The following is an 18,373-nucleotide window of genomic DNA, read 5'->3' as shown; positions in this document are numbered from 1 at the left end:
AGGAGGGGGCCATTGCTGAAAAGTCTCCATCAGTCACCATCTACAGCACTTCTTTGCTAATGAAGAAAAGCTTCAAAGAACAATTCCACTGGATATGGAGAGTGATATGGGAGAGCTGGTCTGACTAGTATTTGGGTATGAAGCCATGTAGAGTGCAAAAAAAGGCCGAGCCTTAAAATATATCCTGAACATTACTAGAACAGTGATGTCACTTCAATAAAAGTGAGATTTAATCTCTTTGACCCAGCATGGAGAGGTGTGTGCAGTCCCTCCATTCTTACTCATAACATTCAAAGAGAGGATTTCTTGGCCCAATAGAATAGCTGAGGATGAGTAGTTCAAAAACCATCCCTCAAGCAAAAGGCTTCAGGGTATGACCCCAGTGGGTGAAGTCTACAATTCAGATCCTGGAAGAAAGAAAGCCAGAGCCCTTAACTGTTTGTCTTGGCAGTTTCTGAAAAGGAAAAAAAAAGTCTGCTGCAGTTAATTTCTGCTTAAGCCGTGAATGTTTCTAAAATAAGACACCAAGTTCAAACCACAAGATCAGCTTCAAATGATATAATTTAAGTTTGTTTTGGAAAGTGTGAGGCCCAGCTATCTTTTTCTGTAATGGACTTACCTGATGGGTATGACAACATCTCTGAAATTGTGACATTCAATGGAAAGCAGAACCTTTTCTGAGCATTTTCCAAGGGTTCAGTGTGCAAACCTGAAGTAATGCCTCCTGGCGACATCACTCCTGGGAACTGTTTAAATAAGTTCCAGCCTCAACTGCAAAGTCATCAGTTTGCAGCAGTGATTGTTGCATGAGCCTAAAAAAGTATTGGGCAGGCTGCTTTCTTTGAAAACAAATGAAAGAAAGAAAGACATTGCCTTGTACTTTGTGCTTTCAAAGGTCTGTCTCTGCCAGAAATCATTTTTTTTCCTGCACAATATAAAAGTTGGGTTGAGCAAAGAATGAGGGCATCAATATATTTCTCAGTAGGCACCGTATCTTCTGAATCTAGAAATCTATCTGGTATAAAGGGGTGCTTCAGCCACCTTCCAGTGGAGGTCCTGGGCTGCTTTAAAGAAGCTGGAGGAGAAGCCCTTTCTGCGTCAAAGATAAAAGAGAGGCCTTGAAAAACACTAATTCTGTAAAGCCTAAAGTCAAACTCTCTGTGTTTGATACTGGAAATTAGCAAAATGCATTCTTGATTAGGATCGTTGCACTCTTCATTTGATCACTGTGACCTTCTGCAATGGGGTATTACAACCAGGAGGATAATTTTTATATAATAATAGCTAACATGAAGTACAATGGAGGGCAGCCACTGCTCACAAAAACCGGAAGTGATTGTAATTGATGGATGGGTGCGAGCTCCTCCTATTAGTTTATGCCACAGAGCTCCATTTAAAACTTGTCTGTATGTATGTGTGTCTGGGTGTGTGTGTATCTGTATGAGAGAAAAAGAGAGATTTCGTTGCTGAGTGATTGATAAGAGTTGACACCAACCTGATGGCACGTAATCAAATCTATTTGCTGCATTATTTTTGTCCAGAAAGCCATTGCAACCAGCTGGAACAACTGCACGCAGACAGCAGCTGCAGAATGCCGAGTTCCTGCCTGTGTCCCTACTTTTTAGATCTTAGTTTTGGTTACTTTTGCTTGTATTGTTTTGTGCAAAGAAAATGCAGCCATCCTAACATTGCATCTGCATTTTAATTCTAAGCCTCCCAATAAACCAAAACTGGGTTTTAATTGTTCTGCCGAAACGTGACCATTTTGTCAGAACCCGATCTGGGAGATTCCTGATAAAGCAGGACAGCTCTCCCCTCTTGCTTTACTGTTCATCCCCAGGTCACCTGCAGCATCTCATCCTTGGGGAGTGAGGTCACTACACGTCATGCGCCAAGTGCTGGATGAGCTCTGCTAAAGTAGAGGAGGCACTGCTTCTGTGGGAAGCCCCTGTGCTGACCAACCTCAATTGTTCTTCCTCCTCTCAGATCCTTTGAGCGACCTGCCCACACGCTGCATGGGGCATGGCAGCAGCTTTGGTTGAAGTTGGAGAACTCTCTTGCCTACCTAAGAGATCTGTCGACATGCTGTGTAAGTAATCTGGGAGGGGAGAATAAATATGATTCTCTCCCCATCATGTTACCAGCAGGCCAGCCACTGCCCACTGGAGGCAACTGGAGGGGAAGGAGCATGTCCGCCCAGGTAAAAGGACCAATGAGAGCTGGGCAGATCCCGCCCCCTGCTGCATCATCCTCTCAGTCGTTGCCAAAGTGGCACGCATCACGCCAATAGCAAGGCTTGTGTTGGGGGGAGATGGCAAACACCACTTCAGCTTTGGTTCAGAAAAACAACATGGTAGTTAGGAGTGAGAGGAAGGCTGTGTGATGCAGAAGCAGCCTTTGGGAACAGCTAGCCAAGCAGCCTGAAGCCAAGGCTAGAGAGCTGTACAGATGTGCCAACAGAATCATGTTCTATCACCAAAGAGGATCCGAACACACTAGCCATTAGCTTGCAGAGCTGTTTGCAAGGGTAAATTTCAGCTTCATCCAGAAAACACAACGTTTGCTTGAAACTTTACAGCCACTTTTTTGGTTGAGAATGTGCAGACTTCCAATTAGACCAGCAGGGATTGGGAGAAATATCTGGTTCCCGCAAGCTATTTCTTCCCACATATGACCCAGCCTGGTTTTTTTTATTGTTTTCATGTGTTTGCCTGACAGGCAAACGTTTGATGGAAGGTTTGAGGAACTGGGGACATTGTGCTATCTCTGTTTTTAAACTGTAACAGGAAACAGATCAGATTTCTCGCAAAACCAACTTCTGATAAGGTTAAAACAGAGAACTAAGGTTATTGTGGGTCTATAAAGGGTCTAAGAGGAGTGAATTCTAGATCTATGGAGTCAGAGGATCCAGCCTCATTAGATCATCCTAGAAAGAGAGCACGTGAGAACTCAGGCATGTCTAAACATTCAGATCTTCCAGATGTGTGCCAGTCGCTGCTAAGAAGACTCACCATTGGTATGATTTTCAAAGATAAGCTTGTCATTGCATTCCTGCTCTTTCACACAGCCACAGATGTAAAAAGCCCCCTCCTCGTTATGCTGACGGACCATGACACACTGTGATGTGTTATACTTTGAAACCATGACATTTTCTACGGGAAGCTGCGGGTTGTGGCAGAAAGTGCTCACTTTTATACTTGCATTGCCTTGTTTCCTGAAATGAAAAGAAACAAATACATATTTTAATGCTCTAACATTAAGGCCTGACACTTCTGCTTCCCATTTTTGCCTTTCATCCTCCGCTCCCTTTCTCCTTTTGGATTGTATCTTTTTAGAGTGGAAGACCTAGTTCACACCTCACACCAAGCTGATTTCCTTAACCACAGTTTGTTGAATAAAACATAATTGACTGAGATTACCGTCATCCTAAACTATAAATCAAACACACTACATTATGATTTAGCATGAGGAATGATCCCACTCCAAGTCTGTTTTTATTGTTTAGAAAAAACTTCCAGCCAAAGAGTTGACAATTACAATGCTAATAATAGGTTATTACATTATAAATATTGTCACTGATCTCTCTCTCTCTCTCTGATAGGCAGACAGACAGACAGGTTTTGTCTGGGACGATTGCCTACAGACTCTGCAAAATTCTGTCTTTTCTTTTGCACATTACTTACTGAACCATCTCATTTTTGCAAATGCATCAGTACTAGATTCCATTAACTCAGATACCAGAGAAGAAAGAGCTACATATGAATGTAATATAACAGAAAATTTATTATTTTAGGCCCTGGTTATGTTTGGGAATTTTTTAAAAAAATGTTTGCTTACCATATAGAAACACAGATTTCTTCTGGTTTTTCACAATAGGAGCTTAAATCGCAGTTGCTATAGCACACCTGATTTTCACAGACGGGGTGTGTATTGTCACACCACTTGCATACATTGCTGTTCACGTTCCTTCCTGCTCGGCTGTTGCACGCTGTGAATATAAAATTGGACAAAAAATGTCAGCATTGGCACGAAAACTTTTCTGAGCCTTACCTGACTATCTGAGCCTAGATATGCTTTTCAACACAATCTTCCACGAGCTGTGAATGGCTAAAGAAGAGCAGGAGGCTACTTCAGTCAGTTCAAGGGCTCAAGGTGTTGCACTGCAGGAGAAGATGCGTGACCTAAAACTGGACAGGCCAGAGCACCCTGGGGGAACTTGATTGGAATGGAGGTCTTAAGCCTTGCAGAAGCCTAAAATATCCATTTTGTCCTCCTCAATCCCAACAGATGCCAAGAAAGAGCAACAATGTTTGGCCCCACACACTCTAGTGCAGAGGGCTGGACTCCAGGGGATTGTACCAAGTGTGCTTTTGAATTACATTTTGGCTAGGTTCACACTGTTCTTATGCTGTACGCTGAACATCCTATGGCTCTGTTCACTCAGTAAGCTTAGCCATAGTTAGGTGAAACATGGCTTCTGGGAGGAACCCAATTTTGCATGACACACTGAACCATAAACTAACTGTATGAGCTTGCACACCATGCTAGAAGATTAACTAGGCTGTCAGGTTGCATTCCTCATGTAATGAATTATGCCTAGTGAGCAAAGCATTTGGATGAGGTGACAATGCACAGTAGTACAGGCAAACCATCTCTTTGGATCATTAAAGCAGCTACATCCTTTTTAAGATTAATGCGGCTTCTTCAGAAGATACTCTTGACTGTCTCTGCATGTAACATTTCACTTTGCTGAACTGTTAACTGCATTCACATATTGTACAAATCCATGACCTGTCTAATTATGATTTATATATAAACTACATTTGACTAGGTTTGCATTACATGCTAAATCATAAATTATAATTTTAGGTGTTATGGCTGGCTTCACATAATACACCAAGTCACAATTAAACAAATTACTCTTAAATTCAGAACAATATGTTAATCTAGCAACACACATATATATAAACAGAGAAGGAGGCTATATTTTGGCTGTGGAAACACATACAGAACCCTACTGAAATAAGCTGAGGGAAGACTGTAATTCAGCACATATGAAAAGCACCAACTACTGCCTTAAGGCAATACCTAGACAGACTTTTAGGCTTTGTTCACAGTATATAGTTAATTCAAATTGCTACTAACACAGACTGGGCTTTGATCACACAGTCACAACCAGCATCTTGACTTCTTGACACATGGACTCACAGATCCCCTGCTTGGCAGTTAATTTTTGCAATGGAGCACATGGTTCTACTTCTTCACATCTAAGAAGTGATTCACACAACACAGCGTGACTGGGGGAAAGGGTTTGGATTCACTAACAAGGCTGGAGTGATTCATTTCCTGTCCCTGATAGATGCAGAAACCAGCATAATATGCTGGATCTAGAAGTGACCATAGTAAGTGTGTTGCATAAATGCAGCTTTAGATTTGACAGAGGGAGTGTTAATAATCAGATTCCAGGATTAAGGCCTCTGAATGGGATAAAGACAGAATACCAAACCTTACAGTTAAGGTTGATGTAATCTAAGTACTGTATCACAGCATAAAAAGAAAGAAATATAGTGTGAGAACTTGGAGAGTGAATTCAAGGGCCCTGTAAACTAATGTTAAGTTTTATATGTGGGCTGCTTCTTTCTAGAAATCTGACATAGGCAGTGGTATTAACTACCTATTCAAACATTTTAAGTTAGATCTCAGTCAATGCTTGACATGTATATTTGTACATATACTGAAATGAAAATGTGATATGTCTTCAGTGACATTTTTTCAATGGAAAATTGAAGTCAGGTCTACGCTACAATTATATTACCTTCTCCAATCAGGTGCCCAGCTGTGTTTGACTTCAGCTTCTATAATCACCAGCCAGGACATATTAACAGGGAGTGACAGACATTCACGCTCAACATTTCTGGAGGGCACCACGTTGGAGAAGGCTGCTGTATATGACATGGTGAGTGATTTCACATACTTGTCACCTTTAAAAATAGTCTGGTTTGATTTTTCTAAAACATGGGCAAAAAGTAGGGAATGTTGAGCAAAGACTAAAATATGATTGGACCACATTTGGCAGATCGCACAGGAAGGCCTTCTTTCACACAAACATTGTTAATGATCCCACTCCACTCTGGCAGATTTCCCAGATCCAGGACAGATCAAAAGAATGGAATAACAAATTAAGGCAACAGAGTTATGTCAAAGATCAAGACAGAACATGAGACGAGATGGGCTAAGCTTCCCAATTTTTTATATAAACTCTCAGATTTTCTTGACAGAAGAAAAATGTAATTTTTAAACAACTTTCAGGCTGTGACACTATGATCTTTTAATTTTGCCTTTTTTTCCAGCTACGAATATTTTCAGTCACATAGCATGGGGAATAGACACGGTACAGAGGCATGAAAGAAGGAAGTAAGCAAAAAAATAAAAAATAAAAAAAATAAATCCCAGTTTCTCTTCCTCTCTCTCTCTCTCTCATTCTCTCTCTTTCTGCTGAAATTAAAAATTCAGGTATTTAATGGTTTTTTCTGTATTGTTCTCTCTTTCTTTATCTCTCTTTGTTTGATAGGAGATCACAGAAATGTAGAATCAGAGACCTGAAAGGGGCCATTTAGGGCATCAAGCCCAATGGTCTACTCAGGACAGGGAGCCATCCCAGGCAGATGGCTCTTTAGACCACTCCTCTGGAATCTCTCTGGAGAAGAAGAGAATGGGAGATTGCCCATGAGCGCTCTGAATGGCAGCTCCACGTGAGGGGACTGTAAAACAGCAGTTTTGAGTGCCTGGAGCCAAGGAGACAACATCTTTGTTCTCAGCAGCGACGAAGCCTTTAAAATAAGGACGCTAAGCCAGCCGAACTCACTTTCTAATCACATTCAGAAATGTTCAACTTAACCACTTTATGGATATTAGAGACCGTCAAAACAGTGAGCTTAATTTGACATTTTAAACAGAGTCTTAAGAGTTTAAAATAATATACAATTGGCAAAAAGCAAAAAATAAAATAAAATAAAATTTTGATTTAAGAAAGTTTTAAACGGATTGGGAGACCAGACAGATTTGGAATATTGGTTATTTTTGCTGTAAGATTTGAAAAACAATATGTAATTAAATGTAATTTAATTTATGTAATTAAATAATGCACCCGTGGGAAACAACTGAAATGGAGCTAAACCCATATTAGGAACTGAGGCTTGATGAAGGTGGCAAATGGACAGTAAAGGGAACTAAAGGATCAGGCAGAAAAGAGTTAAAATGGCTAAGCTGGCTATAACTTTTACTTTTCTTAAAGAATCCTTCAAAAAAATTGATGATGCAGATTTCAAATGGTTAAATGATAATGATACAGATTTCAATGGTTAAACTTTTAAAAGATGATGAGAAAATTTTTTAAAAAACAACTCTTACCTGACACAGATATTATAGAATCTGAAGGCATGAAAGGCAACAAAATTGAGATTACCAATACAAAAGACAAATCAAGAAAAGGACAAGGAACAGCTACAACAAGAAATCCTGGATGGTGCCTCTTCATGGAATTTACAAAGTAGGTTGGTGAAAGCTTTGAAGACTTCTTTTAAATACCAACGAATGATGAAAGATCAAATCCTGTAATGACATTGGAATGATTTAAAGGCCAAGATTGTGAAATGCAAAAAGAAGGAATATAAAGTTGGAGTATTTGATCAGATATAAACTATTTGTTTGACATTTCTGGTAATTCCTAATGGACTTTCTGCTGAACCAGGACTGAAATTATGACGATTTGTGGATTGTACATAGATAAGATTTAGGTTATGGGAAGAAGAGTTCTTTTATTTATAATTTTAAAAGAGGGTGAAAAGTTACTATATAAACTTATGTTCGGTGTGATGAAGGTTGGAAGCCACTTTCTTTATTACTGCCTTTGTTTCTTTTTTCTTTTTCTTTTTCTTTTTCTTCTTTTTTCTTTTTTCCTTTTGTTTTTCTTCTCCCTGCACCTTCTGAACTTTTCTTTTACTTTTCTTTTTCCTTCTAGTTTAGTTTGTATTAGTTTTTACTATGTTTACTAAACACTTCAATACAATTAAAACAAAAAACAAAAAACAAAAAGAAAACACTCCAGCAAGGGAGCTCACTGGATCCCTGGTTAATTGATGCAACCTCTGAACCATTTTCACCATTAAGTAACTTTCCCTGACATTCAATCATAGTCTGCCTTCTGTTCCCGAATATGAAAAGTTGCTTGGCTGGTTGCCTGTGGTAAATTAAAATAATTTCCAAACAACCAGTCAGGAAAACTATTACTGAAAGCTAAGCAAGTTTTTTCAGTTTGAGAAATGATGCACAAACATCTGTGGGCAAATGGCTCCTTGAAAATATTGAGGAGTACCAACAGGTGTAGACTTTGCCAACTTGTTCCCTGCTAGTCTCCATTCTCTTGGATCTGCTGTCATTAATGGAAGATAATCTGGACATAATAGCAGCATGGAGTATTTGAGTTTTATGAATCTATGGTTGGTGAGGAAACTGTTACTTCCTTTTCCAACAGTTAACTACAGTCCAGGGAAGTGGCCTTCCCAGCAAGCTAGAAAAATGTATGAGTTATTCAACTGTTGTATTTTTGGCACATCACATTAAACCTAAAGAGAGAATAGAAAGGGGTTAGATAGATGCTATCCAATTAATAAGGAGATTATAAGTTCAATGAGATTAGTAAACCAGTGTTTCAACTTCCAAAATATTGTTGAACGTTCATATGAAATTTATAGAGAAACAATGCCTATAGAAAATTGCTTAATGGTTTTTTGCAAATTAAAACAGCATTTCTTTATGGTTCCATAGAGAAGTTAGTTATGATATCCAACAAGAACTTAGGGGAGTTTTTCAAGGAAAGTTATTGCTAAAACTATAGCTTGAAGAAAATATTAATGGAGATATTCTAAGGAAAACTGGAAATGGAAAGACCAAGAATACGACCCTGGTATTCCTAAATAGGCCTGGGGAGGGGAGGGAGAAGATAAGACCAGGTTGCGAGAATTTCAGAGTCATCCTAGCCAACGCGTAGAAGTAGTCCGTTGTAGCCCTCCTGAAATCACTTGTAGGAACGCTCAGGAAAAATGTGAACAAGGGTATGGTTTGGCTTTCTGAAGAAAAAGGTTATATTCACTCCAAGGTTAACAGACTCAATCTGCTATTTTAACCATCAGATGATAGCACCTGATCAATCTGGCCTGGGCTCTGTAGCTGAATAGAGTCAGTCCCTTGGATGGAAGACTGCCAGGGAACCCAGGGCATGAGGCTAGGTTGGGAAGCTGAAAAAAAATCTTGGAAGACAGCAAGGGCAAATCACTCCCCTACTGTTGCCAAGAAACTTCATGAACATTTTCAGGAAGTCACCAGGAGTGAAGCTTGACTCAGAAGAGTTTCTAAATTACATTTAACTCATTTTATTGTGAGAAACTGAAGCATTGCTATGGACCACTGAAATATAAGGTTGGAAGAACAAGGTTTTTTAGCAGTTTCTCCTCCTTTCACTACCTGTGGGGAAGCAGCTAACAATTACATCACAGGGGGAGCTCACAGAATATGAAAAGGACCAACATTTTAAAGAAAAGGCATTTGGCCATGGTACTGGTATAGGATTATAACTAACTTAGGGAAGGGAGGGAAAGAGAAATCTGCCAAGGGCATTATCTGTGGGCAGCAAGCTACCTATTATTGGTATGGAATCTTAACTTGGAATGGATGAAATTCCTCTATGTTAATAGACAAGAATTTAAAAATTGTTAATATTTCTGTTAACAAAAATTGTTAATATAATAATACAATGATCAGAGGTCTGTTGTGAAGGAAGCAGATACCATGTTTCTTTCTCTCATAATGCTGTAGCCTAGAATCATCCAATAAAGGTGAAGGGTGTGGAGTCTCAGACTCAGTTGCCATCAATGTCAATAATAAATAATGGGTTGAAAGTTTAGTTTATTGACCTAAAACATAGTATATTCACTGTCTTGGTACAGATCATGCTATGCCAAAGGCAAGCAATTTGTTAAATCACATTCTGATTTAATGAATCACGTAAACCTACTTATTATGGCTTAGCATTATGTGTGAATCAGACCATTATAGCTTGGTGATGGAGATTCTTATCCTTATTATTACTTCTCTTGACTACTGCAATGTGCTGTACATGGGGCCATCTCTGAAGGTGACTTGGAAGCTTTAACTGGTCCAGATGTAGCAGCCAGGCTACCAACAGGTAGAACCGTTATTGAAATGTAACGTCTATATTTCAGTGTAACACTACCAGTAGGCTTCTGGGCCAAGTTCGAAAAGCCCATTATTATCTATAAAGCTCTAACAGTGTGCAGCATCAAGCTGTATTGGAGACCACTTTATTCATAATGAGACTGCTCTTTCTGTGAGGTCAGCTAGAGAGGGTCTGCTTAGAATCCCTTTCTCTAAGAAGGAAACACAGGTCAGAAGATAGGCCTCTTTGGTGATGGCCCTGATGTTATGAACTATGCTGTTCCCAGAGTCTTCCTCACATTCTGAAAAGCATGGATGGCCCTTTTTTTCCAGTGGACATTCAGTCACTAATCCAGTGATGGCTGGATAGCTATTTAAGGTAGTTTTAATATTATTGGGGGGGGGGAGTTGTGATTTGAAACATTTTGATTTTATGTTTATTTTGTAAACCACCCAGAGCCTATATGAATAGGCAATGTGATATTTTTTCATAAATAAATAAAACTTGTTCAACAAACCCCATTGAAAAATCCTGGGTAAGCATTGCGTGTGGATCAGATGAAGGTCTGGATAACTGCTCAACCTGAGCTTCAAGATAACACTGGATCTGACAGTCCTCTGATCCATTATGTTTTCTATCACTTTCTACTGAACCTTGGGAGGCTAACGAAAACATTTCATGGTTAGAGAACAACTGGAAGAAGGTAGCTGTTGCACTTTGGGACTTAGAGTCCTGAACGGTGATATATGGAGGGAGTTGTCTCTCTCTTTCAAGCCAGTGAGGTCCTGCCGGTGGGGATCCTTTCAGAAGCTGAAAACAAAACCAAGCCCCTGGTTCTGATTATCAGAGTCATGGTGTTCTTCCAAACAATATCCATTATTTTCCATTATTTGACTCCTTACTGTTTTGAGAAGCCCTCTGTTCTGGCACATCACCAGCAGTAAGTCTCCCGCCCCACTTCCTGATGCATAAGAATTATATTTTGCATTACAAAAGAGCCAGTGTTTGAAATAATTGTAGAATTGGTGAATTCACATTAGTGTGTGCGCGTGTGCCACTTTGCAGTAAAGCTGATTCGTGGTATTGTCAAATCCTTATGTCTTCAATTTATTCTTGGAGAGCTCATTGTATTTAATTAGCTTAGGGCTGATTCCAAGTTTTCCTTTTCCACTTTTTAAAAAGTTTTTATTTTGATGTGTTGCATTTGCCTCGGCAACATCTGGAAGCTTTTTGAAAAAGCTTGTTGTTACTTTAACTGCTTGTGCAGCTTTATTACATTATCTGAGTATTAGCATTGAAAGCATTCATCTGGGTTTAATTAGGGCTAAGTTGAGTGATGTGGCAGTTAAACTAAGTTAACGGTTCAGGGACATAGTGTTCTAATAGTAGGTTTAGCAACTTTCTTGCACTGATTTTTCATTAATTAATAACATGTGTTCAATCACAAAGAAGTTGCCTTCAAAAAAGATAGTGGCATCACAGAGTTGTGGTAATCTTCCACTGAAGGCCTTTGAAAGTAGTGGTAATTTATTTAAAGGTAAGGTAAAATAAAGTTTCCCTTAAGTCAGTTCCTGGTGACAACATGAACACTTTCCTTTTCTTTTATTTGTCAACTTGTACGCTGCCTCAGTCACAAAGTATTCACATCCATGTAGCTTCCTTGGCAACAATACAGAAATGGTTTCCCATTGCCATTTTCCAGATTTTTTTTTAACCTTCCAGTCTAGTCTTCAGTCTTGGGGTTCCTGGTGGTTTCCTATCCAACTGCTAACAAAGTCTAAACTGGCTTGGCCCTTTCAGGATCACTCTCAAGGTTAGCTAACCTGCTGTGACACTCTCCCCATTTTGAGCCAGGATTCCAATTCCAAGTACACTTGGGAGAAAGTTCAATCATTTCAGCATTTGCCCTGGAAATCAGCATATACCTTATCATGTTTATCAATGCCATGTATTGGCAATGCCACTTTCATTCCTGTGAAGGAATTCAAGAAAGCATACACAGATTGTGCTGAAAGGTACGTCAGGCCAAAACCAAATAAACACATTACAGCTTAGTGGAACATGGGAATCCTTGAAACCCTCAGGGTTGTCTCCCATCCAGACAATGGCCAGACTCCGAGCTGCTTGGTTTGAATGAGACTGATTCTTGATGTATCTTGCACACACATTGATTCAATGAGCTTAGTGCATTCTTGCCCTAATGCAAGATTGGTTGCATGACATTGAAAGCATCCCCAAGAAGCCAAAAGATGGAAAAGAGAGAAAAAAGATTAAAAAAGCAAAATTGAGAGGGGGGACAGTTAGAGTAAACACAGTGTAGTATGTACTATAGGATAGTTCAGTGTAGTGAAATATTGAAACTGCACTGCAAATAATCAAAAATGGCTCTGGAGACTGCTAAGTACTGGTTTTCATGCCTCTTCTGGCACAATCTGGTGATGATCCCTCTTTTGGGGAGTGCTGCTGAATATAGCTTTTTTTTTTCTTTAGAATAATACATGCACAATAGGAAAGAGAAGAAGAGGACAACCAGCAGCTGGGTGGATGGACTCAGTTACAGTTGCAATAAATTAGAAGACCTGAAAGACCAGGTTAGGGACAGATTGTCATGGAGAAAATCTGTCTATGTGATTGCTAAGAGTCGGCACCAATTTGATGGGCCCATAATCAATCCATCAATCAATGATATGCACAATAGTGGGCTAGGTTCTTGGTTTTTGAGGAATTATGCAATGTTAGTAGGGTTGGTTGCTGGAGGTCACCATAGTCCATTACAGAACTGACTAGTCCCCTGATTTCTCAGTCTCATTAGCTCACTCTTTAGTTTAATGGTTTTCAAATGGCCTCATTCTCGACCATTGATACCAAGGGCCAACTCAACCTACCAGTTGCTCTACACCAGTGTTGTCCAAACTTGGCCACTTTAAGATGAGTGGAATTCAACTCCCAGAATTCCCCAGCCAGCATGGCTGGCTGGGGAATTCTGGGAGTTGGAGTCCAGTCATCTTAAAGTGGCCAAGTTTAGACAACACTGCTCTACACAAACACATTCAGAACCACCATAGCCAAGGGAAAAAGCTACCAGGGAGCAGGCTGTACACTTGAAGATATGGTAGACATATTTCTACTTGCAGACCACTGGAAAAAGTACAGCTGTGACTACAGCAAGGCGTTGCTGATGCCCTGTGGATATATATTGTTCAGCTCAATCCTTTCTTTCCATAAAGTTAGAAATGTATGAAAAGGAGGCATCTATCCATAATGGTTGTACATCCAAACTGTTAACAGAGTCCTCCTAATCTTCATATTGCCAGTGCTTTCATGCCATCCATCTACTCAACAGCTCTAATGATTGGCGAAGTGCTCCTCTCAAAAGATTTCTGGATGGCCCCAGTCTGGGTTCTTGACTCCTCATACATGGTCAATCATTTCTAGTTAGTGTTCCTGCCTGAAAACTAAATGCTACAGTACCGCAGTGGGAAATATTTACTCTTAAGGACACCCATGTCGAGATGGTGGCTTCTATCCTAGTTGCTGGAGAAAAATGACACAAAGCAAAAGATTTGTCCCTGTCAGCCTCATCTTCCCCTTTATGGCAGCAGGGGGTTTCGCTCTGGCACAGGGAGCTTCCTTAAAGCAAATTAAAAGAATGGTGCTTTAGTCACATTGATGCTATTGCAATTACCTACATACTCCCTGTAGCTCATGATAAAGTCTTACATTGAGAGATTGAAAGTTTCTGATCAGACTGGTTCTACACATGCAAGAGAAAGACATCATAGAGTGCTGCTTTTCTAGAAAGGGCTGCACCTTTCAGGCTAGAGAGAAGGAGAGTCATCGTCAGGTGCTGAGGAGGTACAAGGACAAGGGTTACTAAAAATATTTGAACAAAAAAGTACCCCATAAATGAACTGCCCCCACGGTAAAGAACATTCTACAAATGGCAAACCCGTCCCTCAAGGACACATTACTGGTCCAAGTATTCTGGGTTTCCATCAGCTGGGAGTTTTTCTTTTAGTTGCTCTTTATTTTTACGTAGGAAAATATTAAAAAATCCTTCTACATGATATACTCTGTGTCCTAAAGCAGTCCAGTCCAATGTACCAATCAATTATTCTGCCAATTCACTGGCATCTCATTGGATCACATGAGTAGAATTGGGTTGGGTGGTGGGAGCAGATAGAACTTGGCAGAGTCAATGAAGGAAGGTGGGTATGGATGGGAGAGGGGCTGACTTTAGCATAAACTTGAATCTTTTTAATAAGCGATATGCTTACGAACTAATTAGCAAAGAGAGAAGTCCAGTTCAGGTTCTGCAAAATTGATTAATTATGGGCTACAAAGTTCATGTCAATTCTTAGTGACCACAGAGATGGATCATCTTCAGATGATCTGTTGCCAACCTGGTCTTCCAGTGGTTCTGCCAACCTTGCAGTAGTCAAGTCCATCCTCCTTGCTCCTGGTTGTCCTCTTCTTCTCTTTCCTTCTACCTTTCCTGGCATTACAGACTTCTCAAGAGACCTAGGTCTTTGCATGATGTGTCCAAAGTATGATCATTTGAGTCTGGTCATTTGTGCCTCAAGTATGAATGCTGGCTTGATTTCCCTCATTGCTGATACCAAATATATTTTTGACATTTATTGAATTACACCGTAATGCTTCCAATTGCCAAATACAGCACAGTATAATTTTTGCAGAAATCAATGAGCTGTCTTCAAAGGTGGAATAAAAGTGATTTATTAAGATTGCTGCCTTTCACCATCACCCAGCTGTGTTTATATTAAAATGATTATGTTAATAGCAACATTTAAATTTTACACAGAATAAATATGATTGAATATGATAGGGGATGAATTTTAAGATTAGTTAAATATATTGTAAGGATACATGAAAACTTTGATCTCACATTTTTTAACCCAAGATTATCTAAAGTAAGAGTTAAAAAAGAGGATTCTCTCCTCACTCTCCAAATTCTCAATCTACATTTGAGTGTTCCCAATCCAGATGTTGAAAGTATGGATGTTAACTGCAGATTTCCTGGCTATTTTCTGCCTCAACCCCACCCCAGCATGGGTTCTTCAGGCACTTGGGTTGTGCAGGCTTTCTGTTGAACATCTGTGATCATTTGCGCTAATCAGATCTTTTCTGGAAATAATTCCACCTCTACTCCACAGGCTATAAATAAAGCTGAAATAAAATTCAATTAAGAGTGTTATTAATTTCAACTGTTTTAGTTCAAATATCTGTACCAGTCTCTCCTGCCCTGTGTTCCAGAGCAGATTAACAATAGAGAGAAAGGGTGGGCTCAATGCCTCAAGAGAAAAATCAAATGTTCCTACAAACCTGAAATATCCACCTAGAACCACCGCATCTCTCAATGATGACTTTTCAAACGGATGGAGAGGCTCCTCATTAACAGAGATGGAGTTCAGACATTATGATAAATCCACCAATCACAAATGATGGTTTGTTGACTAAGGCACAGTGTCCAGGTCCCTCCAAATGCTAAATCATAGATCCATGTGGCTGCTTTATTTTTATTTAGTGTGTTGAATGAATTTAACTACTATATCTGTATAGGCCCCGTATGAAGAAAATGCTGGCTCTGCTTGGCTGAAATTGAACAGCATGTGGGTTTCTTTGTTAAGGAGGAAAATAGTTTGACCAAAAACAAGCTGGTAAATGTGTCCTCCTCAGGGACCAATTGAACAGAGCCTGGCCAAGATATTGTGCTGCTTGAGGGCAAGCAGCCATCTGTGCCTTTCCCTGCCTCTTCTGCCATCAAAGGTGGCAGTCATCACCTGCACTGGCCTCTCTTCAAGAGCTGCCCCACAGAGAGTGCATGGTAATAATTCTGCCTTAAGGTTACTCAGTGTGTGTTACCAAAACTAGACCTCTGGCCCCCATGGAAAAACACAACTGGATTATCAGATGAAGCTGATGACAGCCTCCTCTTGCAACAAATGTTGGGCAACTATCCCGCATCCACCCTGGATCAGGAAGCTCCCCAGATTACAAACCTTTTCCCTAAAGGAGAGGGTGACCCTATTCAGAAGAGGCATTCCACCCAAACTCTTCAGTCCAGCCCCATAATCAGCAGCCACTCCATCTGGCCTGAACTTAGCTTTGGCTTATTCTCTCACACTCAATCCTTTTCAGCCCACAGACACATGAAGGCTCCTGGGAAGCCCAAAACTGAATTCACAGGAAAGGAGAAGTACAGCTAGACATCATCAGCATATTGGTGGCAATTGCCACCTTCTTATAGGACCCAGAGAGGAAGAATTGAATCAACACTGGGCAATACCTCCTTCCTTCTGCTCCTTCAGGTACTCCAAACTGTGATTAAAGTGACTGAAATCTGCCAAGAGAGTCAAAAATATCAACGTTGCACTTCCCATGTCTGTCTTGCAGTACAGATCATTCATCTGGGTGACCAATACCATCTCTGTCCAATTCTAATTCTGAATCTAGACTGAGAAATAATCAAAATAATCTGTTTTCTCTAAAAATGTTTGCAGGATTGCATTGAAAGCCTGCTGTTCCTAGTGTGAGAGCTTGAAGAAAGTATCCTGACAATCAGCTGGAATCCTGAATACAATTATCTGTGATTGTTAGGTCAGAAAATTGGGTATACAATCAGAAAAGATTCTGGATAGATGCATATGAATGAAGTAACTTGATTGTTGTTGCTACTGCTGCTGCTATATTGTTGTTGGTGGTGTGCAAATGTCACAATCTAATCAACTGGGTATTGACCTCAATGATTCAGATCCTGGCCGAGAACCTAAACATGGAGTTATCTCCACAAAATGTATACTGTTCCAGGTAAGGGGATCTTTTGCAAAAGTAGTAGTGTCACATCCAGTAAAATTTAAAATTTCTGAAATCTGGTGAATCCTTTTGGAATTGCATCATGAGTTCCAATGGCAATCAGTATGAAAACTGATTTTTTCCTCTATACCCTTTTGACTTCAATTTGTAAATCATAGTATTTTGTTACTTTATCCAGTTGTTTTCCAGCAATTCAATTGTCTCCTGGTATTGTCACATCAATGGACCACATCTTCTTTTCTATAACAATGGTGTCTGGTTATTACATTCTAAGTGCCTATCAATATAAATTTTGAAATCCTACAAAATGTTTTCATCTCCTTTTACAAAACTTTTTCAGGCACATGCTCTGAATAGATTTTGCAAACAATAAAGCCAAATTTTCTACGCAAATTTCAAAGTACAGTTCTTGCAATGCTATCACAGCATTGTTTATTTCCTGTCTGTGTGATTTTACTACAACCACTAATGAGATAATCTACAGAATTGTTGTTGTTGTTTCCCTGTGTTTCCTCAAGAAATAATTCCAAGGTAGTTTATATGAGGGTCTCCCTTCATTTTCTCTCTCAAACAACCCATGAGGTAGGCTGAGCAGAGAGTGAGGGACTGGCCCAAAGTCACCCGGGGAGTTTCCATAGCTAAGGATGGACTAGAATCTGCAACCCTTCATCTTACTTCAATACTTTAACCACTATAGTACACTGGATCTCTATATTATATGCATGATAAAATATAGGCACAGTATGAAGGATAAATGCTGGATGGTAGATTTTAAAAGGGTTGAGCTGAGTTTCATCCAAGTGGAAAAAATTCAAGTTCAAGGGAAATAATTCAGATCAGAAGCAGATTCCGCTCTGAATATGTATAATAAATCAAGGATTCTTCTTTCCTGGAGTATAGAGACCTCATATTAAGTGCATTAGGTTCCTCTGACAGAATTGATATAGTAGATCTAAAGTATAATTTTAATTGACAGTAGCTTTCCAAAGTTACTTTCTGAGGAAAATTATACATACTCACGTTTCTCCTTCAAAGAATTTGATAGATGGTAAAGTGAGAAGCCACTCAGTCCTAAGCCTGTCCACTCAGTTTACATTGTTTCATTAAAAATGAAATGACTGTAAATCTTCCAAAGCTTAACACAGATCCAGATGTAACTGTGCAAACTTGAATACACACACATACATACACACATACATATACATATACAGTCGTGTGAAAAAGAAAGTACACCCTCTTTGAATTCTATGGTTTTAAGTATCAGGACATAATAAAAACCATCTGGTCCTTAGCAGTTCTCAAAAG

At 39.6% G+C, this 18,373-nt stretch overlaps 1 protein-coding gene and 1 long non-coding RNA gene across 3 annotated transcripts in view; one reads left to right on the top strand and one right to left on the bottom strand.

Annotated features, from left to right (window-relative positions):
- Positions 1-18,373, bottom strand: part of LOC103063579 (TGF-beta receptor type-2-like) — a 51,463-nt gene that overhangs the window by 17,027 nt on the left and 16,063 nt on the right. Inside the window, exons 2-3 of the mRNA XM_007427964.3 lie at positions 3,838-3,988; positions 3,012-3,214 (exon numbers count right to left, since the gene is read on the bottom strand). Of these exons, the coding sequence (XP_007428026.2) occupies positions 3,012-3,214; positions 3,838-3,988 (354 nt within the window). The remainder of the gene's footprint in view (positions 1-3,011; positions 3,215-3,837; positions 3,989-18,373) is intronic.
- LOC112540613 (uncharacterized) lies at positions 1,996-17,448 on the top strand. 2 transcript variants are annotated; one of them, XR_015797184.1, is made up of 4 exons: positions 1,996-2,089; positions 5,829-5,956; positions 6,351-6,414; positions 6,572-6,984. It is a non-coding gene; the product is annotated as an uncharacterized LOC112540613 (long non-coding RNA). The 2 variants fall into 2 exon arrangements; XR_003084694.1 differs by lacking the exons at positions 6,351-6,414; positions 6,572-6,984 and adding an exon at positions 16,394-17,448.

Source organism: Python bivittatus, unplaced genomic scaffold (genome assembly GCF_059951505.1).
Source record: "Python bivittatus isolate LINGU-HERP-01145 unplaced genomic scaffold, Pbiv_v1 ctg000480_np1212, whole genome shotgun sequence".
NCBI lineage: Eukaryota > Metazoa > Chordata > Lepidosauria > Squamata > Pythonidae > Python > Python bivittatus.
Note: the sequence above shows the minus strand (reverse complement) of the source record. Positions and strands in the feature narration are given on the sequence as shown.